At 36.2% G+C, this 24,269-nt stretch overlaps 1 protein-coding gene across 4 annotated transcripts in view; it reads right to left on the reverse strand.

The window, feature by feature from the left end:
* LOC110095116 (protection of telomeres protein 1a) overlaps positions 1-24,269 on the reverse strand; it is an 83,653-nt gene that overhangs the window by 42,775 nt on the left and 16,609 nt on the right. For all 4 annotated transcript variants that reach the window (XM_020820517.2, XM_020820518.2, XM_020820522.2 and 1 more), the window contains 2 exons: positions 15,891-16,166; positions 15,714-15,790 (listed from right to left, as the gene is read on the reverse strand). In XM_020820517.2, the coding sequence (XP_020676176.1) occupies positions 15,714-15,790; positions 15,891-16,166 (353 nt within the window). The remainder of the gene's footprint in view (positions 1-15,713; positions 15,791-15,890; positions 16,167-24,269) is intronic.

The raw sequence follows: 24,269 nt of genomic DNA on the forward strand, positions 1-24,269 counted from the left end.
AAAATTTTTGGATAAAACTTGCTGGTTTTCTTGGAAAGGCTTGCGAGCTTGTTCCACCTCTTCTACCCTTCTTCTAGGAAAGCTTGCGATCTTGTCCTCTCTTCGTCTCAACTTCTTACCTCTTTCTTCTCTCCGCATGTGAGCACCCCACTTTTATCTTTCTTCTTAATTAAGGAATGCAACTTTAGGTGTTTTTATTTTAAGTGTGTAAGCATCGTTTGTAAGCATCATTTTTATGATATAAAGTTGTATTTTGTTTTATTTCGTGTAATTTTCTATTTCCTGGGAAGTGTTTCTTTTTTCTTGCAAAAATTAGGGGCTTTTCCTAATTTTTGCCTGCATCACCTCCTCAATACCTTCTTAATCTTCAATAACCAAACCATTATCATCTTTGATATGATGAATCTAATTCCCATTATATCTTGCATTCGCAAAAGCATGGAAAAAACTAGAGTTGGAATTACCATCTCACAGCCACTTCACCTTAGCTCGTTGCCTCCACCATGTATTCAACCACGCCATAGTACTGTTAAACTCATTCACCTTGGCTCTTAACATGAGAATTTGATTAGCAGAAATATCACCACCATTAGCTTCAAGCAGTTGCAATTCAAGTATATCTCTTTTAAGATCTCCTTCAAAATCATGAAATCTTTGAGTTTGGATTTACTCCAATAAAACAATGCCTTCAATGATCTCCTGAATTTTATATTAAGAACTTTAACATGACTCCAAACCGCCATTTTAAACCAAATTTTAGCCACCATGCAGACGAAGCCTAATAAGAGGCCCACACATTTTCAAATCTAACAACTCTTTTAGAAGGTACCTTAGAATCGAACAAGTTAAGAACTAACGGACAATGATCAAAAGCTACCCTTGCAAGATGACGAACCACTAACAAATGGGAAGAATTAAGAGCTGCAGAATTTACCAAACAACTATCCAACTTTTTCAATATTCGAGCTCCTCCATCTTTATTATTACACCAAGTGAATTTAGGCCCAATAAAACCCAAATCATGATAATCATTTTCCACCATAAAAGCCTTCATCTCCTTGGGTCCTTGAGAAAAAGAAAATCTTTTACCTCCCCACTTATCCTCCTTAGAAAGAACACAAGTGAAATGTCCCCCAACAACAGCTGGTTTATTACGAGAAGAAAAAAACTCAATTCTATTCCACAACTCCCTTCTTTTAAAAGCCTCCATATTCCCATAAATAGATGAAATTAACCAAACACCTTTATTCAAAACATCCAAGTCACCAATAACAAATTGAGTAGAAGAATCCAATACCAAAAAAGGAAGCCACACTAGGTTTCCAAAGAACAATAATACCACCAGATAAACCTTCAGTAGGAACAACTAAGAAATCCCACTCATTACAAATAAGACAATTAGCTTCAATCCTATCAACATAAGCTAATTTAGTCTCCAGCAATCCAATAGAAAAAACATCAAACTCTTTCACAAAATCCCTTAAATATAGAGAAGCTTGTTTTTTCCTAGCTCTCCTACAATTCCAAAAAGCAACGGAATACATTAATGAAAAGAAGGGGATCCCTCCCCGCCCTTGTCTTTACCACCTCCATCAATATTCCTACACCTAGGAACCACCATAACCGGGCCTAACCCTTTTAAAGCCTTGGAGCTTTTTCTTCCCACTGGAAGATCTACCATCAACTACACCCAATCTAGAAGAGTTAATCAATTCTTCCACCACCTCCCCAGGCTTACTAGAGGTATCTAGTTCACCAATAACAACACCATCTCTCACCACAACCTCCTCCTCATCAATCACCCCATTCAACACATTAAAAGGATTAGGATCAGAATGAATACCATCCACGTTAGTCCTAGGAACAGGAGAATTATGAGATGACAAAGTCTTTACAGCAATAGGAATAGATTTGAAACTGGAATCTCACGATCTACCACCAAATTTTGACCAAGAGTCTGAACAATAGTAGCATCTTCCAGACCAGCACCAATTGCATCCGGAAGCTTTGCCTTATCATTTCCAGCAACCGGAATATCTTTATTAGTCTGAATCTTTAATGAATTAAACTTGAATGCATGTTGAACCTCCTTCCTTTTCCAAGAGTTCTTAAACTTTGACTTACCATAATCAACATGGATCCAAGGACCATAATTCATACCCAAATCACCACTCACACTTCTCACATCAGCCGGCACCTTAGCAACAACAGAACTCTTGAAAGATTCCCCCACAGCATCAACCTTCTCCAAGCATCTCCCTGCAACCATTTCCACATCCCCTCCAAGCTCCCCACAAGAGCTCTTAAAATGACCAATTCTACCACCATTATAACAAGAATTTTCACATCAAATCATGGAAAGTTTATCAGAGGCGTGGCCGCCGATCTACGACCACGATCGAGCCTTTGTACTTTTGATTTACTTATTTTCTTATTTATGTTATTGTTGTATTTGATTTTAATTTCCCGTTGTACCCCGTTTAGTAAGGGATGTCATATGTAAGCCTCGAGGGCATTATCGACTTTTCTGTTTTTTAAGTCTTATGTACGAGGCTATTTAAAGCCCCTTGTCTTTCTTTGAAAGCTAATGAATGATTGATTACAATTTCTTCCTAGCATGAGTTGTGAGACTTTGAGAGAGGGGAGAGAGTTCCTTTGGAGAGGGAGAACGGCGCATCACCCACCAACCTAGATAAGTCGGGTTCGTGGTTCTACTTTGTATCATTCTTTTCCCCGACCTCCCTCTATCTCCCACTTCTTCTTCACGATCTCACCTCTTCCAAATCGGTTCCTTCCACCCACCAAAACACCCACTACATCTCTACCTAGTCGCCGGCCTCATACCCCCATCCCGTTCAAACCGCCGGCCTAACCCACTCCCTTTCCTAATTTTGGATTGGCGTAATTTAGTTGGTCTTTGAATTCAAATTCTCCCAAATTTGAAATTCAACTTCTTTCCTAAATTATAAAATCTATTTTAGGAAAGTTTTCAAATCTTCCCTCTATTAGATTTTGAATTAATTAGGATGACTTAATTTATTCTAAATCTAATCACCCAAATTAAGGAAGTATTAAAGCCTCCTTAATTTCCTCCCAATCCCCCCAATAGCCGGCGCCTTGCTTGGCTAAATCGCTGGCCCCACTCCACTTTCCATACTTTGGGTTTTCTAATTTTGGTTGAATTAATTTGGGATCAATTTGGATGTCAAATCAATTAAGTTTTAAATTCAAATCCTTTCCTCATTCTACTAAACTATTTTAGGAAAGTTTCCAAATCAATTATAATTTGATTTTCAAATTAAATTGGATCTAATCAAATCTTTCCTAAACTCTAAACCCAATTTAGAAACCCAAATCTCTTTCCCCTAAAACCCTCTACCCTCATCCAAGCTGCCGGCCCCCTCTCTCTACCCGCCACCTCTCTCTCTCTCTCTCATTAATTCCCCATCGAAATTTAGGAATAAAATTTCCCTCCTAATTTCCCATCTTCTAAGTTCAAAAATCTGAAACTTATTTTAGATCTTTGGAAGGGAAATTCTTCTTGGCCTCATCCATACTTCTAGTTGAAGAGAAACTTCTTTCTCTTCAACGATCTTCAAGAACTCTAGCAACCCTTGGGAAGACATTGTCATCGAGCATCTATGAATGGCCGATCCCGACATTGAATATGGTCTCGAGTACGACGAACATGGCTTCATGCACATTCTCCATTCAACTTTCTTTGACGTCAACCCGAGGGTCGATCACACCGTCGAAGATTACATCGAACGCATCTTGGATACTTTGGTGGAAGCTATTGAAAAGCAGTTAGAGATCGTCGAGTGGAGGATCTTCGCCGATCCTTGACGGAGGTTTTTCTACTCTTCCTCCTCTTGTATTTCTTAAGCCTAACCTTTCTTTTGAATTGATTGTAGTCACGAAGGACGCCTCCACCTGCTTCTAAGCTTAGCAAACGTAGGAATTTGAGTGTACTTCTTTGTTTCTAGCTCTTATTGTTAGACTAGGGATTTATATTGAAGCTACTATTCTGGCATGTTGTTATTTTTAATTTATTTTGAAATTTCAAATCTCTGGTTATGTGACTTAGCCTAAGCGGGCGTGACCCCTCTTACGTTTTATTCCGTTGTTTTGAATGCTCGTAGTTTTCTTCATTATTTTCTATTCAAAAGTTGTGCAAAATCTTCCAAATCACTGCATCCATACGTAGTTCTACATCATCTGATATCAGAGCATGGTATGCTCTTGCATGTGTTAGGATCCCTGGTAGATTTTCTTTTCAACATCATAGTCATTGCATTTGTGTCATTTAGAAATTGTTAGGTTGTTGTCCTTATCTTTTTCTCGATCATTTTGCAAAGCATCAGTGTGTTTAAATCATATAAGTTGCTTCCCGTTACATCCTAGTCACTTTAGGTGTCCCGTAGTAGATCAAAATGGACCCGGAACAACTAGGAAGGACCTTAGACTTGTTGGTAGGCCAAATGAACAACATTAGCCAGCAACTCAAGGAGAACCAAGCCAACCTAGCTGAACTTCGTAGGAACACCACTGAGAGGTTTGACATACTTGAGCGAGCTAGAGAGTACCCTACTCCCTACACCCCATTTAGACCACCTTCTATGTATGGGGATGAGACCTACCCGGATGAGAGGAAACCTTGTGCCAATCATCGAGCTCCTTGCCACGGACATGACCCACGTCATGTTCTAGACATGGATGAGAGGCAACATCGTGCCAATCATCGAGCACCTTACCACGGACATGACCCACATCATGATCCTGACATACCACTCATGCAAAATATTAAAGTTGACGCTCCTACCTTTGATGGCACACTCGATCCCCAGCTTTTCCTGGACTGGTTCAAAGGTATGGACAGTTTCTTTAAGTGGGATGACATCTCCGAGACTAGAAAGGTCAGTTTTGCGGAGATGAAGCTCACGGGTAAGGCGAGTCAGTTTTGGGCCAACTTAGAGAGCTTTAGGGAAGCTAGGAACGATTACCCCATTATCGATTGGCGGTGCATGAAGCGGGAATCCAAGAAGAAGTACTTGCCTCTCTCGTACTTCCCCCGACTATTGGACAGGTGGAATAGGCTGACTCAAGGCAACAAACCAGTGAAGGAGTACATCGCCTCTTTCGATGACTTCTTGATTCGATGCAAGTGGGAGACCTCTACAACCCCCGTGCAAATCTTATCTATGTTTCGAACCAAGTTGCGAGAGGATCTTCGCAATGAGCTGTTTGCCTGGAACGTCACTGCATTGGAGAATGCCTACAACCTAGTGCTTGATTTAGAGGAGACCCGTTCACAGCACCCGAGTCGTTCATATGACTCTAGGCCCTCCTACAGATCTGCTGGAAGTTCCACCCCACACACCTCTGCTACCCGACCCACCCCTGGGAACACGACCCGACCACCCGCGGGTCCTCCTGCACCTCGATCTAATTTTAGAAACAAACCTCCCACCCAGGATACCCCTCGATCCAGTCCCGGGACTACGTGCTTTCGATGCCAGGGGTATGTGCATATCACTTCTCAGTGCTCTAGTCCCTATAAAGTCTCAATCATCTAGGAGATTATTGAGGACGATCTCGAGCCCGAGGTTGATCAAATCCACCAGGTCGAGGATGAAGGAGAATACTTCGAGGAGGATGACGACACTATGGTCCTCCATTGCCTTTAGAAAATGGATACATCTCCCATCTTCTTGGTGAGATGTGCGCTATCCCACCCGACACCCACGGATGACTGGCGTAGGACCTCGATTTTCCACACCTACGCCAAAATCAAAGACAAGAATTGTAAAGTCATCATGGATAGTTGTAGCTGCATAAATGTGTTTCCTCCAGCATGGTAACATAGTTAGGTCTTTCTGTCGTTCCTCTCCCCAGCCCGTATAAGGTAGCGTGGGTCAACTCCACTGCCTTAGAGGTGAAAGAACAAAGCAACGTACCCATCTCCTTTGCCACTTATAAGGAGAATGTTTGGTGCGATGTGCTGCTTATGAATGTTGGACAAATTCTATTAGGTCGTCCTTGAATCTATGATAACGATGTCCATATTTTTGGGTGTTCGAACACCTGCGTGTTCAAACATGCGGGGCAAAAAGATTAAACTTTTGTCATCGCAGCCCCGGGTTATGGATGACTCAAAATCCAACCACGCTAAATCCAAGAAAGGACTGAACCTTGTCACCGCCAAAGTTCTGAATGCTGAGGTTGCTCAAGGCGCATCTCTCTACGCCTTAGTGGGTTGTGAGATTCCCACCGAATCTGACGAACCCATTCCTCAGGAAGTCCAACCTCTTTTGGGACAGTATGCTGATGTCTTCCCTGATGATCTTCCAGATTAGTTCCCTCCACTTAGAGACATTCAGCATGTCATAGACTTTATCCCTGGAGCCTCCCTCCCGAACCTGCCACACTATCGCATGAACCCGGAACATGCCAAGCTTAAGACGCAGGTCGATGAGTTACTGCAACGAGGTTTCATTAAGGAGAGTCTAAGTCCCTGCGCGGTGCTGGCCCTTTTCACCCCGAAGGACGGATCTTGGAGAATGTGTGTTGATAGACGTGCTATAAAAAAGATCACCGTCAAATATCGATTCCCTATTCCGAGGCTGGATGATATGCTCGATATGATGACGAGTGCTACACTATTCTCTAAAATTGATCTCAAAAGTGGGTACCAGATCCGGATCCGACCTGCAGATGAGTGGAAAACTGCTTTCAAGACCAAGGATGACCATTACGAGTGGTTAGTCATGCCTTTTGGGTTAAGTAACGCCCCTAGTACCTTCATGAGGATCATGACTCAAGTGATGCGCCCATTTATGGGAAAGTTTGTCGTCGTCTACTTCGACGACATTTTTATCTACAGTCAGTCAATTAGCCAGCACTTAGATCACTTAAGGAAAGTTTGAGAGGTCTTAAGAAAGGAACAACTGTATGTCAATCCGAAGAAATGTACCTTCCTTGTAGATCGCGACATCTTTTTGGGCTTCATCGTTTCAACCCAAAGGGTATCCGCAGACCCCGAGAAGGTGAGGGCCATTGTGGAATGGCCTATCCCTCAGAACATCCGGGAAGTCCGCAGCTTCCACGGATTAGCCACCTTCAATAGGAGATTCATTCAAAATTTTAGCACTATCGTATCTCCTATCATTGATTGCTTGAAGAAGGGTAATTTCCGTTGGACCCTGGCCGCCACGAGAGCTTTTGATTAGATCAAGCAAAAGATGGTGGAAGCTCTAGTGATAAGACTTCCTGACTTCTCCAAAGTCTTCAAAGTGAACTGCGACGCTTCGGGGGTCAGAATTGGAGGAGTCCTTTCCTAGGAAGGTCACCCAGTAGCTTATTTCAGTGAAAAACTCAATGATATTCGACAGCGTTATTCCACGTATGACAAAGAATTTTACGCTGTGATCCAATCTCTTCATTATTAGTTACACTACTTGCTCCTGCAAGAGTTCGTCATTTTCTTGGATCATGAAGCTCTGCGTTATATCAACTCCCAAAAGAATTTAAATGCACGTCATGGTCGATGAGTCAAGTTCCTTCAGGAGTATACATACACCCTTAGACATAAGACAGGAGTTGAAAACAAAGCTGCTGATGCTCTCAGTCATCGTATGATGACTACCACTGAGATGAGAGCAGAAGTCATGGGATTTGACCAAATAAAGAGGGACTATTTGGAATGCCCCAACTTCAAGGAGACCTACACTCTCTTGTCCACAGGCAGTACGCGCCTTGTAGACGATTTCCTTTTGGAGGATGATTATCTCTTCAATGCCCAGAGGCTTTGTATTCCAAGCACCTCCCTTAGGGAATTTCTGGTCTGGGAACTCCACGCCAGAGGCCTCGCTGGGCATTTCGGGCGGGACAAAACTATTGAATCCGTGGAGTATCACTTCTATTCACCCAGCCTAAAGAGAGATGATGGTTGGCTGGTCAGTCGGTGTCACACCTGCCAACTGGCCAAACAGCATAAGCAAAACACGGGTCTTTACACTCCTCTACCTGTCCCTAATTGTCCTTGGCATGATGTTAGTATGGACTTTATCTTAGGCCTGCCCAAGACACACCGTAGGAACGATGCCATTTGTATTGTAGTTGACCGGTTTTCCTAAATGGCTCACTTTATTCCTTGTTCCAAAACATCCGATGCCTCTTACATTGTGAAGCTTATACTTCAACGAGGTCATCCGTTTACATGATTTATCCAAAATCATTGTATCGAATAGGGATGTGAAGTTCATCAGCTATTTTTGGAAAATCCTGTGGATGAAAATGGGCACCAAATTATAATTTTCCACTGCCTTTCACCCACAAACAAATGGTCAGACTAAGGAAGTTAATAGAAGTTTGGATAATCTGTTGCGGTCTTTGGTTGGCGAGCACATTAGAGATTAGGATTTCATTTTGCCTACTGCTGAGTTTGCTTATAATAATACCATCAACCGAACCACCGGCCTAAGTCCTTCTAAAATTGTATACAGGTACAAGCCTAGACAGCTGTTAGATCTGATACCCATGTGTTCTAGGTATAGAATTTCATAGTCTACATCATCATTTGCATCCCATTTGCATGAACTTCATAAAGAAATTGCACAACAAATTGAAAGGAGCAATAATGAATACCAACTACATGCAGACTTGAATCGACGCTTTAAAACTTTTGAGGTCGGTGACACTGTGATGATGCGGATTCGTCCGGAACGGTTCCCGCAGGGAACGGTTAAGAAGCTGCATGCCAAGAGTGCTGAACCTTTCAAAATACTTAAGAAAATTAATGATAATGCCTATGTAGTAGATCTGCCTACAGATTTCAACATCAATCCCTCTTTTAACATAGAGGATTTAGTTGCATATGAATGTCCTGATTTTAACCCTCCAAATCCACTCATAAAGTAGCCTTGTGTGACCCCACCAAGTGAGATCCCAAACCTACCTCCACTACTAGATATTCCTAAATCACCCATGGCAGGAAAGGTGGACACGATCCTAAGTGATGATATCATATCTACAAGAGAAGGTAGACAAAGGAGGTACTTGACCAGGCGGAAAGAAAAGCCCGAGTTAGAGGATACTTGGCTAGACCGTGAGGAGTTGCAGCAGATTGACCCAGATGCCTTAGAGATCTACGAGAGCACCAGAGACACTTACTCAACAGAGTCGAGCTTTCTCCCACCCTGGGAGAATGATGGGGACATCAGATCATGGAAAGTTTATCAAAGGCGTGGTCGCCGATCAACGGACACGATCAAGTCTTTGTACTTTTGATTTACTTATTTTCTTATTTATGATATTGTTGTATTTGTTTTTAATTTCCCGTTGTACCCCTTTTAATAAGTGATGTCGTATGTAAGCCCCGAGGGCATTGTCGTCTTTTCTGTTTTTTTAATCTTATGTACGAGGCTATTTAAAGCCCCTTGTCTTTCTTTAAAAGCTAATGAATAATTGATTATAATATATTCCTAACATGAGTTGTGAGACTTTGAGAGAGCGAAGAGAGTTCCTTTGGAGAGGGAGAATGGCGCATCACCCACCAACTTAGATAAGTCGGGTTCGTGGTTCTACTTTGTATCTTTCTTTTCCCTGACCTCCCTCTATCTCCCACTTCTTCTTCACAGCCTCACCTCTCCCAAATCGATTCCTTCCACCCACCAAAACACCCCCTACATCTCTACCTAGCCGTCGGTCTCATACCACCATCCCGTTCAAACCGCAGGCCTAACCCACCCCCTTTCCTATTGCCTACTTTGGTTACTTCCTAATTTTGGATTGGCGTAATTTAGTTGGTCATTGAATTCAAATTTTTCCAAATTTGAAATTCAAATTCTTTCCTAAATTATAAAATCTATTTTAGGGAAGTTTTCAAATCTTCCCTCTATTAGATTTTGAATTAATTAGGATGACTTAATTTATTATAAATCTAATCATCCAAATTAAGGAAGTATTAAAGCCTCCTTAATTTCGTCCCAATCCCCCCTATAGCCGCCGGCCTTGCTTGGCTAAACCGCCGGCCCCACTCCACTTTCCATACTTTGGGTTTTCTAATTTAGGTTGAATTAATTTGGGATCAATTTGGAAGTCAAATCAATTAAGTTTTAAATTCAAATCCTTTCCTCATTCTACTAAGCTATTTTAGGAAAGTTTCCAAATCAATTCTTGATTTTCAAATTAAGTTGGATCTAATCAAATATTTCCTAAACTCTAAACCTAAACTTAGAAACCCAAATATATTTCCCCTAAATCCCTATCACCTCATCCAAGTCATTGGCCCCCTCTCTCTACCCGCCACCTCTCTCTCTCTCGTTAATTCCCCACCGAAATTTAGCAATAAAATTTCCCTCCTAATTTCCCATCTTCTAAGTTCAAAAATCTGAAACTAATTTCAGATCTTGGGAAGGGAAATTCCTCTTGGCCTCATCTTTACTTCTATTTGAAGAGATACTTCTTTTTCTTCAACGATCTTCAAGAACTCTAGCAACCCTTGGGAAGATATTGTCATCGAGCATCTATGAATGGCCGATCCCGACACTGAATACGGTCTCGAGATACTCGAACACGGCTTCGTGCACATTCTCCATTCAACTTTATTTGACGTCAACCCGAGGGTCACCGTCAAAGATTACATTGAACGCATCTTGGATACTTTGGTGGAAGCTATTGAAGAACAGTTAGAGATTGTCGAGTGGAGGATCGCCGCCGATCCTTGATAGAGGTTTTTCTACTCTTCCTCCTCTTGTATTTCTTAAGCCTAACTTTTCTTGTGAAATTGATTGTAGTCACGAAGTACACCTCCACCTACTTCTGCTAAGCTTAATAAATGTAGGGATTTGAGTGTACTTCTTTGTTTCTAGCTCTTATTGTTAGACTAAGGATTTTTAACTTAGCCTAAGAGGACGTGACCCCTCTTACGTTTTATTCCGTTGTTTTGAATGCTCGTAGTTTTCTTCATTACTTTCTAATCAAAAGTGCAAAATCTTCCAAATCACTGCATCCATATGTAGTTATACATCACAAACTCTAGCAAATTCCCGCTTATCCCACTGAAACATGTTACCATCAATCATATAAGGAATTACAACCTTCGAAGCAATCCTTCTCACATTGACTTCATCCCAGCACTATAATGGAAGGTGTGGCATTCTTATCCAAACTAGTGAAGTTAACCCCTTTAATGAAGATTGTGAAAAACTAGGAGACCATTTGTCAATACCAATAATATATTCATTCACATATCAAGGTCCTTCAGAGAGCACAGACTCGAACGAATCTGACGAATGGAAAGAGCAAAGAAGCCATTCTAATCCCAGTGAAGTAATGTGAAACTTCCCAAATTGACTCTATTAGCGACATAATTCAATGTTAATCACATGAAACAGAATATTTTCTCCAAAAACATTTACCACCAACGCATTTTGCAACTTCTTCGTATTTTCCAACTCATTTTGGGCAAATAACTTAACTGCAACTCCATCATCTATAGTGATTGAACTAAAAAAAATGTTAGTAACTCTAATATTGGATCGTTTACCCCAAGCTTTAGGCAATTCCTCTTGCACAAGTTGCTTTTTTGGAGGAGACATCAAAACATTTCCTTGTTTAGAATTATCATCCTCCGGCTTCTTAACAACAACCGTATTATCACCTTCCAAAATTCCACCAGTCTCCTAAGAAACAAGATCAGACAAGTCATCTGATCTAACCTTGGCATTAGAACAAACATTAGAACTGCTATTACCAAACCTGTTAACAAAAATTTTCATCCTTGAGGACGAAGATGATCCAATATCAGATCCTCCAGAAACAACTTCATTATTGATCTTGAAAGCATTGGACAATTAATTGCTATTTGAAATAATCTCCGAAACCACTCCTTTGCCTTTCCCAATAAATGGAATTTCCTTTTTCACTACTACTACTAGAACCTCATTGATAACTAATGGTTTCGATTTAGTACCTCTATTTTGATCTCCAAATACAGATGAATCAGTCAATCCTCAGTTAAAAATACCTCCATTCAACCGAATAGAGGATCTGCCATTCAGACGAGTAAAATTGCTACCAAAAGGACCACTGGAAGAAGGCAGGCAGTCGTCAGCCGCCATCACAAGCCAAACACAGAAAAAGCGGCAATGGGGAAATTTTGAAAAAAAAAATTCTCTCTAAAAACTTGGACGTTCTCTCTCTAAAAACCAATAAATATGGATATGTTATGCTTGCCCCTTTTTTAAGGAGTTGAGGGATTAAATAGGTCCCTTAAAAAAATTGGGAAACATTTTGGTCCCTCACAAAGAGTTGAGGGATCATTTTGATTATATAATACACATTATTTATATGTTTGATTATCTTATATAATACACACATATATATACATATACATATACATACAACAACAACAACATCAAGCCTTTATCCCACTACGTGGGGTCGGCTACATGAATCCTTTTTCTCCATTGTGTCCTATTAAAGGTCAAATTCTCGTTTAAACCTAATAAAGAAAGGTCATTCCTAATATTTTCTAACCAAGTCTTTTTAGGTCTGTCTCTACCTTTCTTAATATACTTGATCGCCCAAAGTCACAATCCCTTCAGTAGGTCTATTACTACTAAAATTACACTCCATAAATTCTGTTTTAGATCTACTCAAGCGAAAACCTTTAGACTCTAAGGTTGACCTCCATAATTCAAGTTTACTTTCAACTCCCTCTCTAGTCTTATCAACAAGAAGAATATCATCAGCAAAAAGCATACATCAAGGTACATCCTCTTGCAAATGTCTAGTGAGAACATCCATGACTAAAGCAAAAAGATATGGGCTTAAGGCTGATCCTTGATGTAACCCAACCGAAATAGGGAAATACTTGGTCAATCCACCTTGTGTTTGAACACAAGTAATAGCTCATGCATACATATCTTTAATGATTTGAATATAAGCATTATTGACTCCTTTCTTTTCAAGAACTCTCCATAGCACTTCTCTTGGAACTTTATCATATGCTTTTTTTAAATCAATAAATATCATATGTATATCCTCCTTATTTTCTCTATATTTCTCCGTCAAACCTCTTAATAAATGTATGGCTTCCATAGTCGACCTACCCGGCATGAATCCAAATTGATTTTGAGAAACATTAGTATCATGCCGCAACCTATGCTCCAAAAGTCGCTCCCATAGTTTTAAAGTATGACACATTAACTTAATACCTCTATAATTCGTGCAATCTTGTGCATCACCTTTATTCTTAAAAATAGGAATTAACACACTCATTCTCTACTCATCTGGCATCTTTTAAGTTTTTAAAATAATATTAAAAAGTTTAGTAAGCCAAGAAATTCCTTTATCTCCTAAGCATTTTCACACCTCTATTGGAATATCATCAGGTCCAACAGCTTTTCCACCCTTCATTTTCTTTAAAGCCTCTCTAACATGATCAGTTTTACTAATATGTCGATAAAAACAGAAATCTTTATTTTCATTTAGGGTGCTAAAGTCACTATAGTCAATTTTATTATCACAATTTTCATTAAAAAGTTTAACAAAATATCTCATCCACCTTTGTTGAATATCATCTTCTAAGAAAAGTATTTTTTGATCTTCATCATTAAAACACTTCACTTGAACTAAATCCTTACTACTCCTATCTCTTTGTTTGGATAACTTATACATATATCTTTCTCCCTCTTTAGTATCTAATCTATTATATAAATCACTAAAAGCTAAGGTCTTTGCATCACATATTGCTTTCTTAGATTCCTTACGAGCCTCTTTATATCTTTCCCAATTATCAGAATTTTTAAAATTAAACTAATTTTTATAACAAATCTTTTTATTCTTAATCTTTTATTGCACATTTGAATTCCACCATCAACTATTTTTATTATTATGAGCATTTCCCTTTGATATTCCAAGCACATATTTTGCAATATTATTAATATCACTAGCCACTTTTTTCCACATAATATTGGCATCCTCATGCACAGATAAAATCTTAAGATCTAAAATCTTAATCTAAAAAATATTTTTGTTAATATTCTTTAAATACCCCCATCTAATCCTAGAATATCATTTTACTTTATTTTTTATTATCTGTCCCTTTATCTTAAAGTCTAAAACTAATAATCGATGTTGGGTACATAAAGTTTCGCTCGGAATAACTTTACAATTTTGCAATCTAAACGATCTAATTTTCTTATAAGAAAATAGTCAATCTGAGTTGTACTATAACCATTTTTATAAGTGATAAGATGCTCATTTCTTTTCTTAAATAAAGTATTAGCAATTGAAAAGTCATAAGCTAAACAAAAATCTAATATGATCTTGCCACCTTCATTTGTTGTTCCAAAATCATAGCCACCATGAATGCTTTTAAAATCTACCTCTCTACCAACATGTCCATTTAAATCTTTTCCAATAAAAACTCTTTCTTCTAGAGGTATCTTTTGTAATAATTCTTTTAAGTCATTCCAAAAATTTAATTTAGAACTCATATCCAAACCTACTTGAGGAGCATAAGCACTTAAAATATTAACAATCTTATCATCAACAACAATATTTAAAGCTATAATTCTATCACCAATTCTATTAATTTTTATAATATTATCCTTCAGACTCTTATCTATAATAATACCTACACCATTTCTAGTATGACTCCTACCCGAATACCAAAGTTTAAATACTAAACTATCAATTTCTTTAGCCTTCTCTCCAACCCATTTAGTTTCCTGAATGCACAAAATATTTATCTTCTTATGAATCATAATATCTATTAATTCCATTAATTTTCCTGTAAGGGAACCTATATTCCAAGTTTCTATCCTAATTTTAGTTTCATGGACTAGCTTCTTTGCCCACATCCGTCCTTCATGTGGGAACCCATTAAAAATACATACATAAACGCACAAAAATATAATGCATTTTTTCATTTGTCCCATTAAAACTTTTTTAATTAAAAGTAAAATATTAATTTAAATTTTAATCTTATAATTCATATTTTTCATTTCATATTTTAGAAAAATCACATATTACATGTACATATCCATATTCTCTTATTAAATGTTTTGTATTTATTTGTATTTTACTAACTAATCTTAAATACAAAATATCTTGATACTTATAATTTTGGAGCAGGCTTCAGGTTGAGCATGGGTCATTCAATGCTTTACATTTAGTACTCTAATAAATTTTATCCCAGCTATCAAAATTAATTGGTTTTTCTTGTATAGCTACGTTGTATTCTCCAAGCCTAATAAGTTCTATCTTATCCACCTCAATCATCATTTGTAGCATTTCAATATAACGATTTAAAAATAGAAATTTGACCATAAATAATACTCATGGTCAAATATTTATTGATCTAGCTCATTAAGGAGATATTCGTCAACATAACTTATTTATGTCATGCTTTTCTAGTCTAAATGCATCCAGAACAATGGCTTCTTGATAAATGAAAGATAGAATCCCCTTCGAGAGGGGGCGATATAGATAGTAGATGCATCGTAATGCTTAAAACAAACTGTAGCTAGTTGGTGTGCAAAATAAATTAGTTCATAAATACTGTGGGTAAAAAACCACAATTCCATAAAAGAGAAAATTACTTATCCTGATATATCACAAATAACTTAACTATCAAGAAAAAGAAAAATGGTTTACTCACAAACTTATGATAGCCTTATTTGAAGGCAAGAGAAGCCGAATACCTGTTACATCGGATGGCCATGGAAAGATTGATAAAGGTAAGCGATCCACTTTGGATGAATTACGATAAATAAAAATCCTAGATTTAAAAGCAATGGTCCATTAGTCCATAGGAGAAATTGAGGCTTTCTATTTATTTTTCTTTTCCCTAGTTCTTTTAAAAGAAGACAGACAGTCACCTTTGATGGCATTGTACTTCGTAATCTTCATCGGACAAAATTTGAACATAGCTGTCAGGTGTAAGAGCACCTTTCCATAGGCCTGATTGCAGCTCAAAAACAACATTTCCCAACTTAACCCAATAACCAACGCCTTTTATATGCGATATATTTTGGATGTCTTTGCTAACGGTTAGTCTGATGATTGTCCCAACTGGCGGGAACGCATACGCCTCTCTTGACAAAAGAGGCACTTCAGGATGCAAAAGATTTTGCCCTTGTCCTTCCATGTCTAAACTGTCACCATTAGAAAATACTAATCAAGTTCAATCAAGAGAGGAGTGTGGAAAGTGAAAACAGTATGCACAACACATTTTCCATTTGATGTTAAAAATAAAGAGATAAATATTTATAGCTCATATATTTATATAATTTCATTTAATTTTGACTCTTCATATAATTTTATCTATTTGCAAATTTCCTATAGCATTTAATTTTCTTAATGATGTAAAGCCCATATAGCCATGAAAATCTAGAATGTCACGTATCTTTGAAATACAATTTGAGATTACTCCCTTTTTCCACGAACTTAGTTCGGTGGCAGGTTTGCAATTTCTTCTCTCAGTGAGGTTGAGCCTAATATACATCCTTTGGAGAGATTGGGATGGCTATCTAGTTACTTCTTTGGGTTGCTTATATTCCTTTTTTGTAACTCTTCAAGGCTAAAGCATCCCTACATCAATGGTATCAAAGTCAAAGTAGATCCATTTGCATGCATGTGAAAATGAGTTTGAAGATTCATGTTCTTTGTTGAACTTTAGCAAGTTTTTCAAACTTGAATGTTATGTGTTTTTACTAGTTCCTTTACTTAAATGTTCATGCCTTGTCTTCTCCTTCACGAAATACAATGATAATTTTTTTTGATCCACCATTTAAGTTAAGGATTTCGTGACCACGTGTTGCTCATTACCCATTTTGAAAGGTTGATAAGATTAGAATTGTTTTTGTGGGTTTTTTTTTTTAAGAAGAAGAAACACTGTCGTTACCAAGTCTCAATCTTAAAATAAAAAAATAGAGGATTGTGTTAGGTAGTCAACAACCAGTATAAAACTTGTCAAATAATCATAACAAGCATCATTTAATAAATTGTACTAATGATAGATCATTCCCTGAAAACAATGCGCTATATGGCCTAACTACATTGAGAAGTGTGTAAGTGTTGTCGCACCAGATCCAGGGTGCAGTGTTAAATATATAAGATGTGGCCAAAGAAGTTAGTCCATGAAATTAAAATTAGAATGAGAACTACAAATACAAATTCTCTTACAAGTAAATGAATATAATTAAAACATATTATAATTCATAGGAAGATAATTATTCTATGCATTCAGGAAATCAAATGGACTAGAGGCAAGTCCAAAGAGATTGATAGTTTAGGATTTTATTCAATTAGGAGTTGTACTATGAATAGTGTAGGTGATTATAGATAAGAGTTTTTAGAATAATATTGTAGAAATTAATATAATTGAATATAAAATTATAGTTTTAAAGATTGTTGTTGTTAAGATTATTAATATTATAAGGGTTTAAGCTCTTCAATTAGATTTGAACATATATTCAAAATTAAACTTTTGGAATGACTAGAATATTTTAAAAGCATTTAAGATGACTATGAGTTTAGAGAGACTAATGAAGGCGATAGGACCATATTAGAATTTGCTCTAGCTTATAATTTTATAATTGCTAATATTTTATTTAATAAAAGAGAGGAACATTTTTTTTTTTTAACCCCCCCCAGAGAGGAACATCTTATCACTTAAAAGAATATATATAGTAAAACTCAGACTGAGCATTCTTTTTATAAGAAAAATGGACCTTTTAGATTAAAAAAATTGTAATGTCATTCCAAATGAAAGTTTATGCACCCAGCATTGTTTATTAGTTTTAGATTTTAAGAAGAAAAAATAAAATAAAATATTGTCCAAGGATTTGATGAGGTATTTAAAGAAATACTAAAAAAATATTTTTGAGAGTAAAATTTAATATCTCAATATTTTGATTATGCATGAGCAAGCTAATGTTATGTGGGAAAAATATATATAATGATATTAAGAATATTGCAAAATATGTGCTTATAGTACAAAATAAACTCACATGGTTCCGTCGTCCCGAACCATCATGATCCCTAGTTTACTTAGTTAGAGGATGTTGACCCAAATTGACAGAAGGATTATTGTCGATAGCTCTGAGTTGCTTCGTACAAGGATACATTATAAACCTAGGGTGAATGTTCACCTAAAGGGACAAATTTGAGTCCACCTTAGCTAACAAAAGGCTTTCCGCCCTATCAATTGCACCTTATTGACTCATACTCAAGGATTTAGAGTCATTAGGGAACATACGGGCTTTGGTCGTGACCGTAATTAGTTATACAATTTGGCGGCCAAAACATCCATTAAGAGATCCCTGATCATAACCGTTTACCTGTGGTGTCATTTGACCACAAAACCACATGTTAGATAACACGTGCCACATCCTTACTGGTAAGAAATGATTTGAGAATGAATCTGATGGACCGACAATCATGGGGAGATTATGAGGAAGATACTTGAGTTCCAAACCAAAACAGTGTTATCGAAGGCAAGGGGAGCTGCCAGCGACCAAGGGAGTGAAGGAAATCCTAATCTGATAAGGAGAGGGGAATATCAGAGGTGGAAATATTGGGGTAAAATGAAGAGCTGCCACCTTTGGAGCAACTTTCAAGGAAGGGAAAGGGTGAAGAAGTGGAATTTTTGGTGGAGATGCATAGTTTAGGAGAAAAAGAAGGGGAGAGAATAGAAGCACCAGATATGGTTCAACCACCTCTACAATAGTATCGATAGGTGTTCCAGCCAGTTCAGTGGTTGCATCCTCTGTGGGAACGAACATGCTATCATCTTAAAGGAAGGAGTCTTGTCTATCAGTGTTTATTTGTACCATCATCATCAAATCCAAAATGAAGAGATTGAGAGATTAATCAAAGAGATGCTGGAGAGAAGGATCAATCGACCTAGTGACAGTCCATTTTTCAATCTGATGCTATTAATCTAATGCTTCAGTAGCAGTTTCATTCATTCCACCTTCATGATAAGGTGATACTTTAGGAGGGGAGTATTTATAGACTAGGTGATTTGATTGGGAGGGAATTATAAAATTTCATAATCAAAAGGGAGTTGTTTAGGAAGATTCTTAATCAAAAGATAATTGGTTAGAAAAATTTTAATTACAATTTAAGGGAATTATTTAGGGCAAGAGATATATTTTGAATTCAAAATCTAAAAGAGAATTATTTAGTAAAAGAATATCAAGGGGGAATTATTTAGAAAAGTTTTAATTATAATTGGGATGGAATTATTTAGAACAAGAGATTTGATTTGAATTCAAATACGAGAGGGAATTATTTAGGAAAAGATAGTTGATTTGGGAGGGAATTAGGAGAGCCTATTTAAGGATAACAATAGGGTGAATTCAAGGTTATGATGTAATTGGCAGAATTTAGATTGTTCTTAGAAAGTTTTGGGTTTTAGGGAGCTAGGGATTTGGAAGAGTTGAATCTTCCTCTCCAATCCAAGATCCATTGTATCTTATTGTTTTCATCTGTATATCATCAATTAGAAAAAAAAAAATTCTCTTATTATTGCTCTTAATTTCTCATGGAGATTGTGTTTGGGTTTATTGTAATTTAATTTCAGCCAAGAGAGGATTTTTACAAGCACTTATTATCAAAATCCTAATGATATTTTCGACTGGACATTCACTATTTATTTGCTGAAGTGATTTCAAATTTATTTATCTCGACAAACTGTTGCGCAAGATAGATGGATTTTTGTTTTAAGTTATTAAGTGATTTATTCCATCTGAATATTTTAAAGTTTAGTGATTTTTGAGTTTTGAACTTAAAGACTTTCAATAAGAAATTATTTTAATATTTTTTCCACAAATTGAGTTTGTATTAAAGTTTACAGAGTTGAAAGCTTGAATGATGAGAAATTATTTAAAGGTAAAAATATTATTTAATGTTAATTATTTAGCTTTGATATGATGAAGAATTTATGTTAAATTGAGCAAAGTTTTATTATTAGGTTATTTACAAAAGGGCAAAACATTGAGATGATAATAATTTGGAACTTTGTCCTAAAGAATATCATATAATTCAAGTAAGATACTCAATATCTACTATAAGAATCAAATTATTCTTAGAACGTATTATTTGTCAAATTCTATAATTCCATTGAATAACTAGGTGCATGCAAGTAGACATATCTTCATATTGAGCATAACATGATTTAACAAATCGAATGAATTTTTTATGAGATCACATGTTTAAGAGAATTGAAAATATTTTTTATCAAAAATGTTTAATATTTAGTTAAGTGCATACAGGTTGACTTTCACATACTAAGTCTACTCATTAAGCATGATAAATAGATTAATTAATAAGAGGTAAATATTAAAGCTAAGTAAATTTTAAATGTTGATGATAATGAGAATAAATTGAAATAAGTCAATTAAAGGTCATGTCAAACATCTTAAGAGACTATAATAACTTGTCCATGGAGATGCAAAAATTCTGATGAGATAAACCTCAATAGACAAAGAAAAAATAGACTCTCCATTCTAGAAAGTTGATACCATAAGGTTAAGGGGTGACTGATAATTTCTATGTTAGATTGTCCAAAATTTATTAGTGATTTTAAAGCCGACATGCTAGGTGATGATAATGATATAAAATTGCCAAAAGCATATAGGCATTCTATGATATTTCTAAGAAAATCAATGAAAAGGAAAATGCAAATGAAAATGAAATTGAAATTGTGCAAGTAATTGAAAGATAAAATGCACTTTATGATTTAAAACTTGACAATTACATTTTATATTCTTATAAATACTCATGTTGATTACTTAAAATTAAGTCTTTTACTTATTTAAATGTCATAACAAGTTTTTATTTAAAGTTTATTATTGCACTAAATTAGTAATATCCATAATAAAAAAAAATCATGTTAGTTCAAGTATGTACATTATTTCTTCTTTATTATATGTTTGAATCTTAAATTAGAACTATTTATTTCATCGAGCGATTATCCAATTAGATAATATGATGACTATTTTTTAGGAAAGATAAAGAACAAGTGGGAACATAGGCAAGAGACCAAACTTATTTTGTAACCTAGAGTTATGAATGACAAGCAGTTTTAGAAGTAATATAGAAAAGAATGCACATTATATAAATTAAAGACTGTTGGTATATATCTATTTTCTATGAAAGCATTAGAAGCTCCATAGTCAATTTTAATTATTTAAATTATATACATGCTTCTATCTCGATGAGTATGATGCATCTATTAAAGGATGAAAAATATTTTTGTGATTAACTTGCCTAATTATTTTTCACTCACTTCATCATGATTAGTAAAGATAGGAGGTGTGTCGGTGAAAATGTGTCTGCTAGATTGTCTGTCACACCCCAATTTGGCCCCCTCTACGGTCAACTTGAAGTATAATAGAGAAGAAAAATCTAAACAGGCCTCTTTCTTACTGACACATATTCTGAACTACGTCTATAAGAATCATATGAATAAAAAGAAATCTATTTAAACTCTCCTAACATATCAAGTTTTACTTAACAGGAAGCATGTAATATACATCAATTAAACTTCACATATAATCAAAAGAAATACATAACTTTACTAAAACTTTTTTAAATTTACTTACATTTCCTAAAAGTTTTTGTACAACCTCCACTTGAACCTCTATATATACCCAAAATGTATGTACACCAAAAAAGATAGTCACCCCCTTAATGTCCTACAGGCTCTTTCTCCTTTCCTGCAGTACAACCACAGCTAATGAGCTAAGGCTCAATGTAATACATAAGCAATGTATAGCAAATAAGAATAATATTGTTACCAATTAATTTAAAACATATTAGAATTTCATACTGATCATTAGAAATGCATAATATTACTTTATATCTTGCCCATTGTGCAACACATTTTAAACAAGTCATATGATAACTATAAATTTTTATACCCTTTCAGTTTTTCAATTCAAGGTTAGGTCTAAATTCTTAACTTTTAGAATTGAAGCTGCTCTCTCATTCAAGGTTGGATCCAAATTTTCAATTTCTAGAATTGAGAATGTAGGCTTACCTCGTCAGTTCTTTCACCTTTACTTATGCGGTTTATCCCTTATATATGACTTATTTCACTTTCGCAATAGCAATCATTTTTAGCCCTCATGATATGACATTATTCTATGAATAAACATATGCAAACGTGTTCATATATATTCATAAATAAATAAACTAGATTAAATTGAAATAAATGCGATCATAAATATAATAAATATGAAATGCAATTAAATAGAACATTTACTAATTTTATAGCATCGTTTGAGTATCTTACGTCAAGGATCAGCCTTAAGCCCATATCTTTTTGCTTTAGTCATGGATGTTCTCACTAGACATTTGCAAGAGGATGTACCTTGGTGTATGCTTTTTGCTGATGATATTCTTCTTGTTGATAAGACTAGAGAGGGAGTTGAAGGTAAACTTGAATTATGGAGGTCAACTTTAGAGTCTAAAGGTTTTCGCTTGAGTAGATCTAAAACGGAATATATGGAGTGCAATTTTAGTAGTAATAGACCTAGTGAGGGGATTGTGACTTTGGGCGATCAAGTCATTATTAAGAGTACACGTTTTAGATATCTTGGATCTATTGTTCAGAGTGATGGTGAAATAGATGGGGATATTATCAGCAGAATTCAAGTTGGATGGTTGAAGTGGAGGAATGCATCGGGCTTGTTATGTGATAGAAATGTACCCCTCAAACTTAAGGGAAAATTCTATAAGATGGTAGTGAGGCCTGCAATGCTTTATGGTGCTGAATGTTGGCCTTTAAAAGAGAAGCATAATACTAAGTTAAGTGTGGCAGAGATGAGGATGCTCAGGTGGATGAGTGGCTTTACCCTTAGAGATAGGATACGAAATGAGCATATACGTGAAAAGGTTGGAGTAGCTCCAGTAGAAGATAAGATTAGAGAAAGTCGCCTTAGATGGTTTGGTCACATAAAACGGCGGCCTTGCGATGACCCGGTTAGGAGAGTAGAGGTATTAGATTTGACTTATGTTAAGAAAGGTAGGGGTAGACCTAAAAAGACTTGGTTAGAAAATATTAGGAATGACCTTTCTTTATTAGATTTTAACGAGAATTTGACTTTTAATAGGACACAATGGAGACAAAGGATTCATGTAGCCGACCCCACGTAGTGGGATAAAGGCTTGATGTTGTTGTTTTTGTTGTTGTTTGAGTATCTTACGTCGCTAGGAATTTGTTCTCCTAGAATTTGTCTATCTTTCCTCTTGTATACAATCTCAATTGCACTCTTTCTCATTCCATAAAATCCTTTTCTCTTCCTAATCTCCCTCTTTTCCTTCTTTCTTCTTTTCGTACTAAATTCAGCAAACTCCGCATTCAGAAATTCATTTTTCAGCAACAATATATACTAATTTCAGCAACAATAACAATAGTTTTCAATATTCTCTTTATTATTTCTGCACGCAATAATACAGAAAATATAATTACTGATTTTTTTAGCTTTCTACAATACTAAACTTCTTTCCTACCTCTCATTACCTCAGAAATCAGCCACACACAGTAGCCCAACAGCAGCCACATCAGTCCTTTACCTATTTTTCTTTCAATGTTTCCTGAATTCAACAGCATTCAAGAATTTCAGCCAGCATGTACACACTATACTTCAGAAATTCCCGTAACAGACACACTATACTTCAGAAATTCCTATACTCCAAGTTAAAAAACCTAAATTTAAGCACAGAATTTCCTTACCTTGTTTTTAGCTACAGCAAACAGCGCCTTTAGAACCCCTTTCTATTCGCCTCCCCATCCTCTGGCTCACCCGATAGCAGAGAGCGGCTTTAAAGGAAAAAGAGCCTCGTGGATGGTAGGAGAAAAATGGCTTTTATGAAAGGAGGCAATTCCACTAAGTGTTATAATACTATATTCCTAATTCCACTACTGCTTTCCCAAAACATACCCAACCGCATGATCTGATCAGCCCACTGCATGCTTTGCTTAGTGGATATGCTACAATAACCTTAAATAGAAAAATGAATTATTTGTTATAGAAATAAAATCATACATTGAAGTAAATGCTAATTCCATGAATGATTTCCTCTTGAGACCAGCCCATAGTTAGATTCAAATGGTTCAAGGGTATCCAACACGCCATAAGAGGAAATAAAAAGAGCTAAAAGTGAGCATGAACCAAGTTCACCAAACTAAATTGTAAAAATTTGCTTAAGAAGGCCATGAGGAATTTGGTAAATTCTGTTATAAT

The sequence above is a fragment of the Dendrobium catenatum genome, unplaced genomic scaffold (assembly GCF_001605985.2).
Source record: "Dendrobium catenatum unplaced genomic scaffold, ASM160598v2 fragScaff_scaffold_555, whole genome shotgun sequence".
NCBI lineage: Eukaryota > Viridiplantae > Streptophyta > Magnoliopsida > Asparagales > Orchidaceae > Dendrobium > Dendrobium catenatum.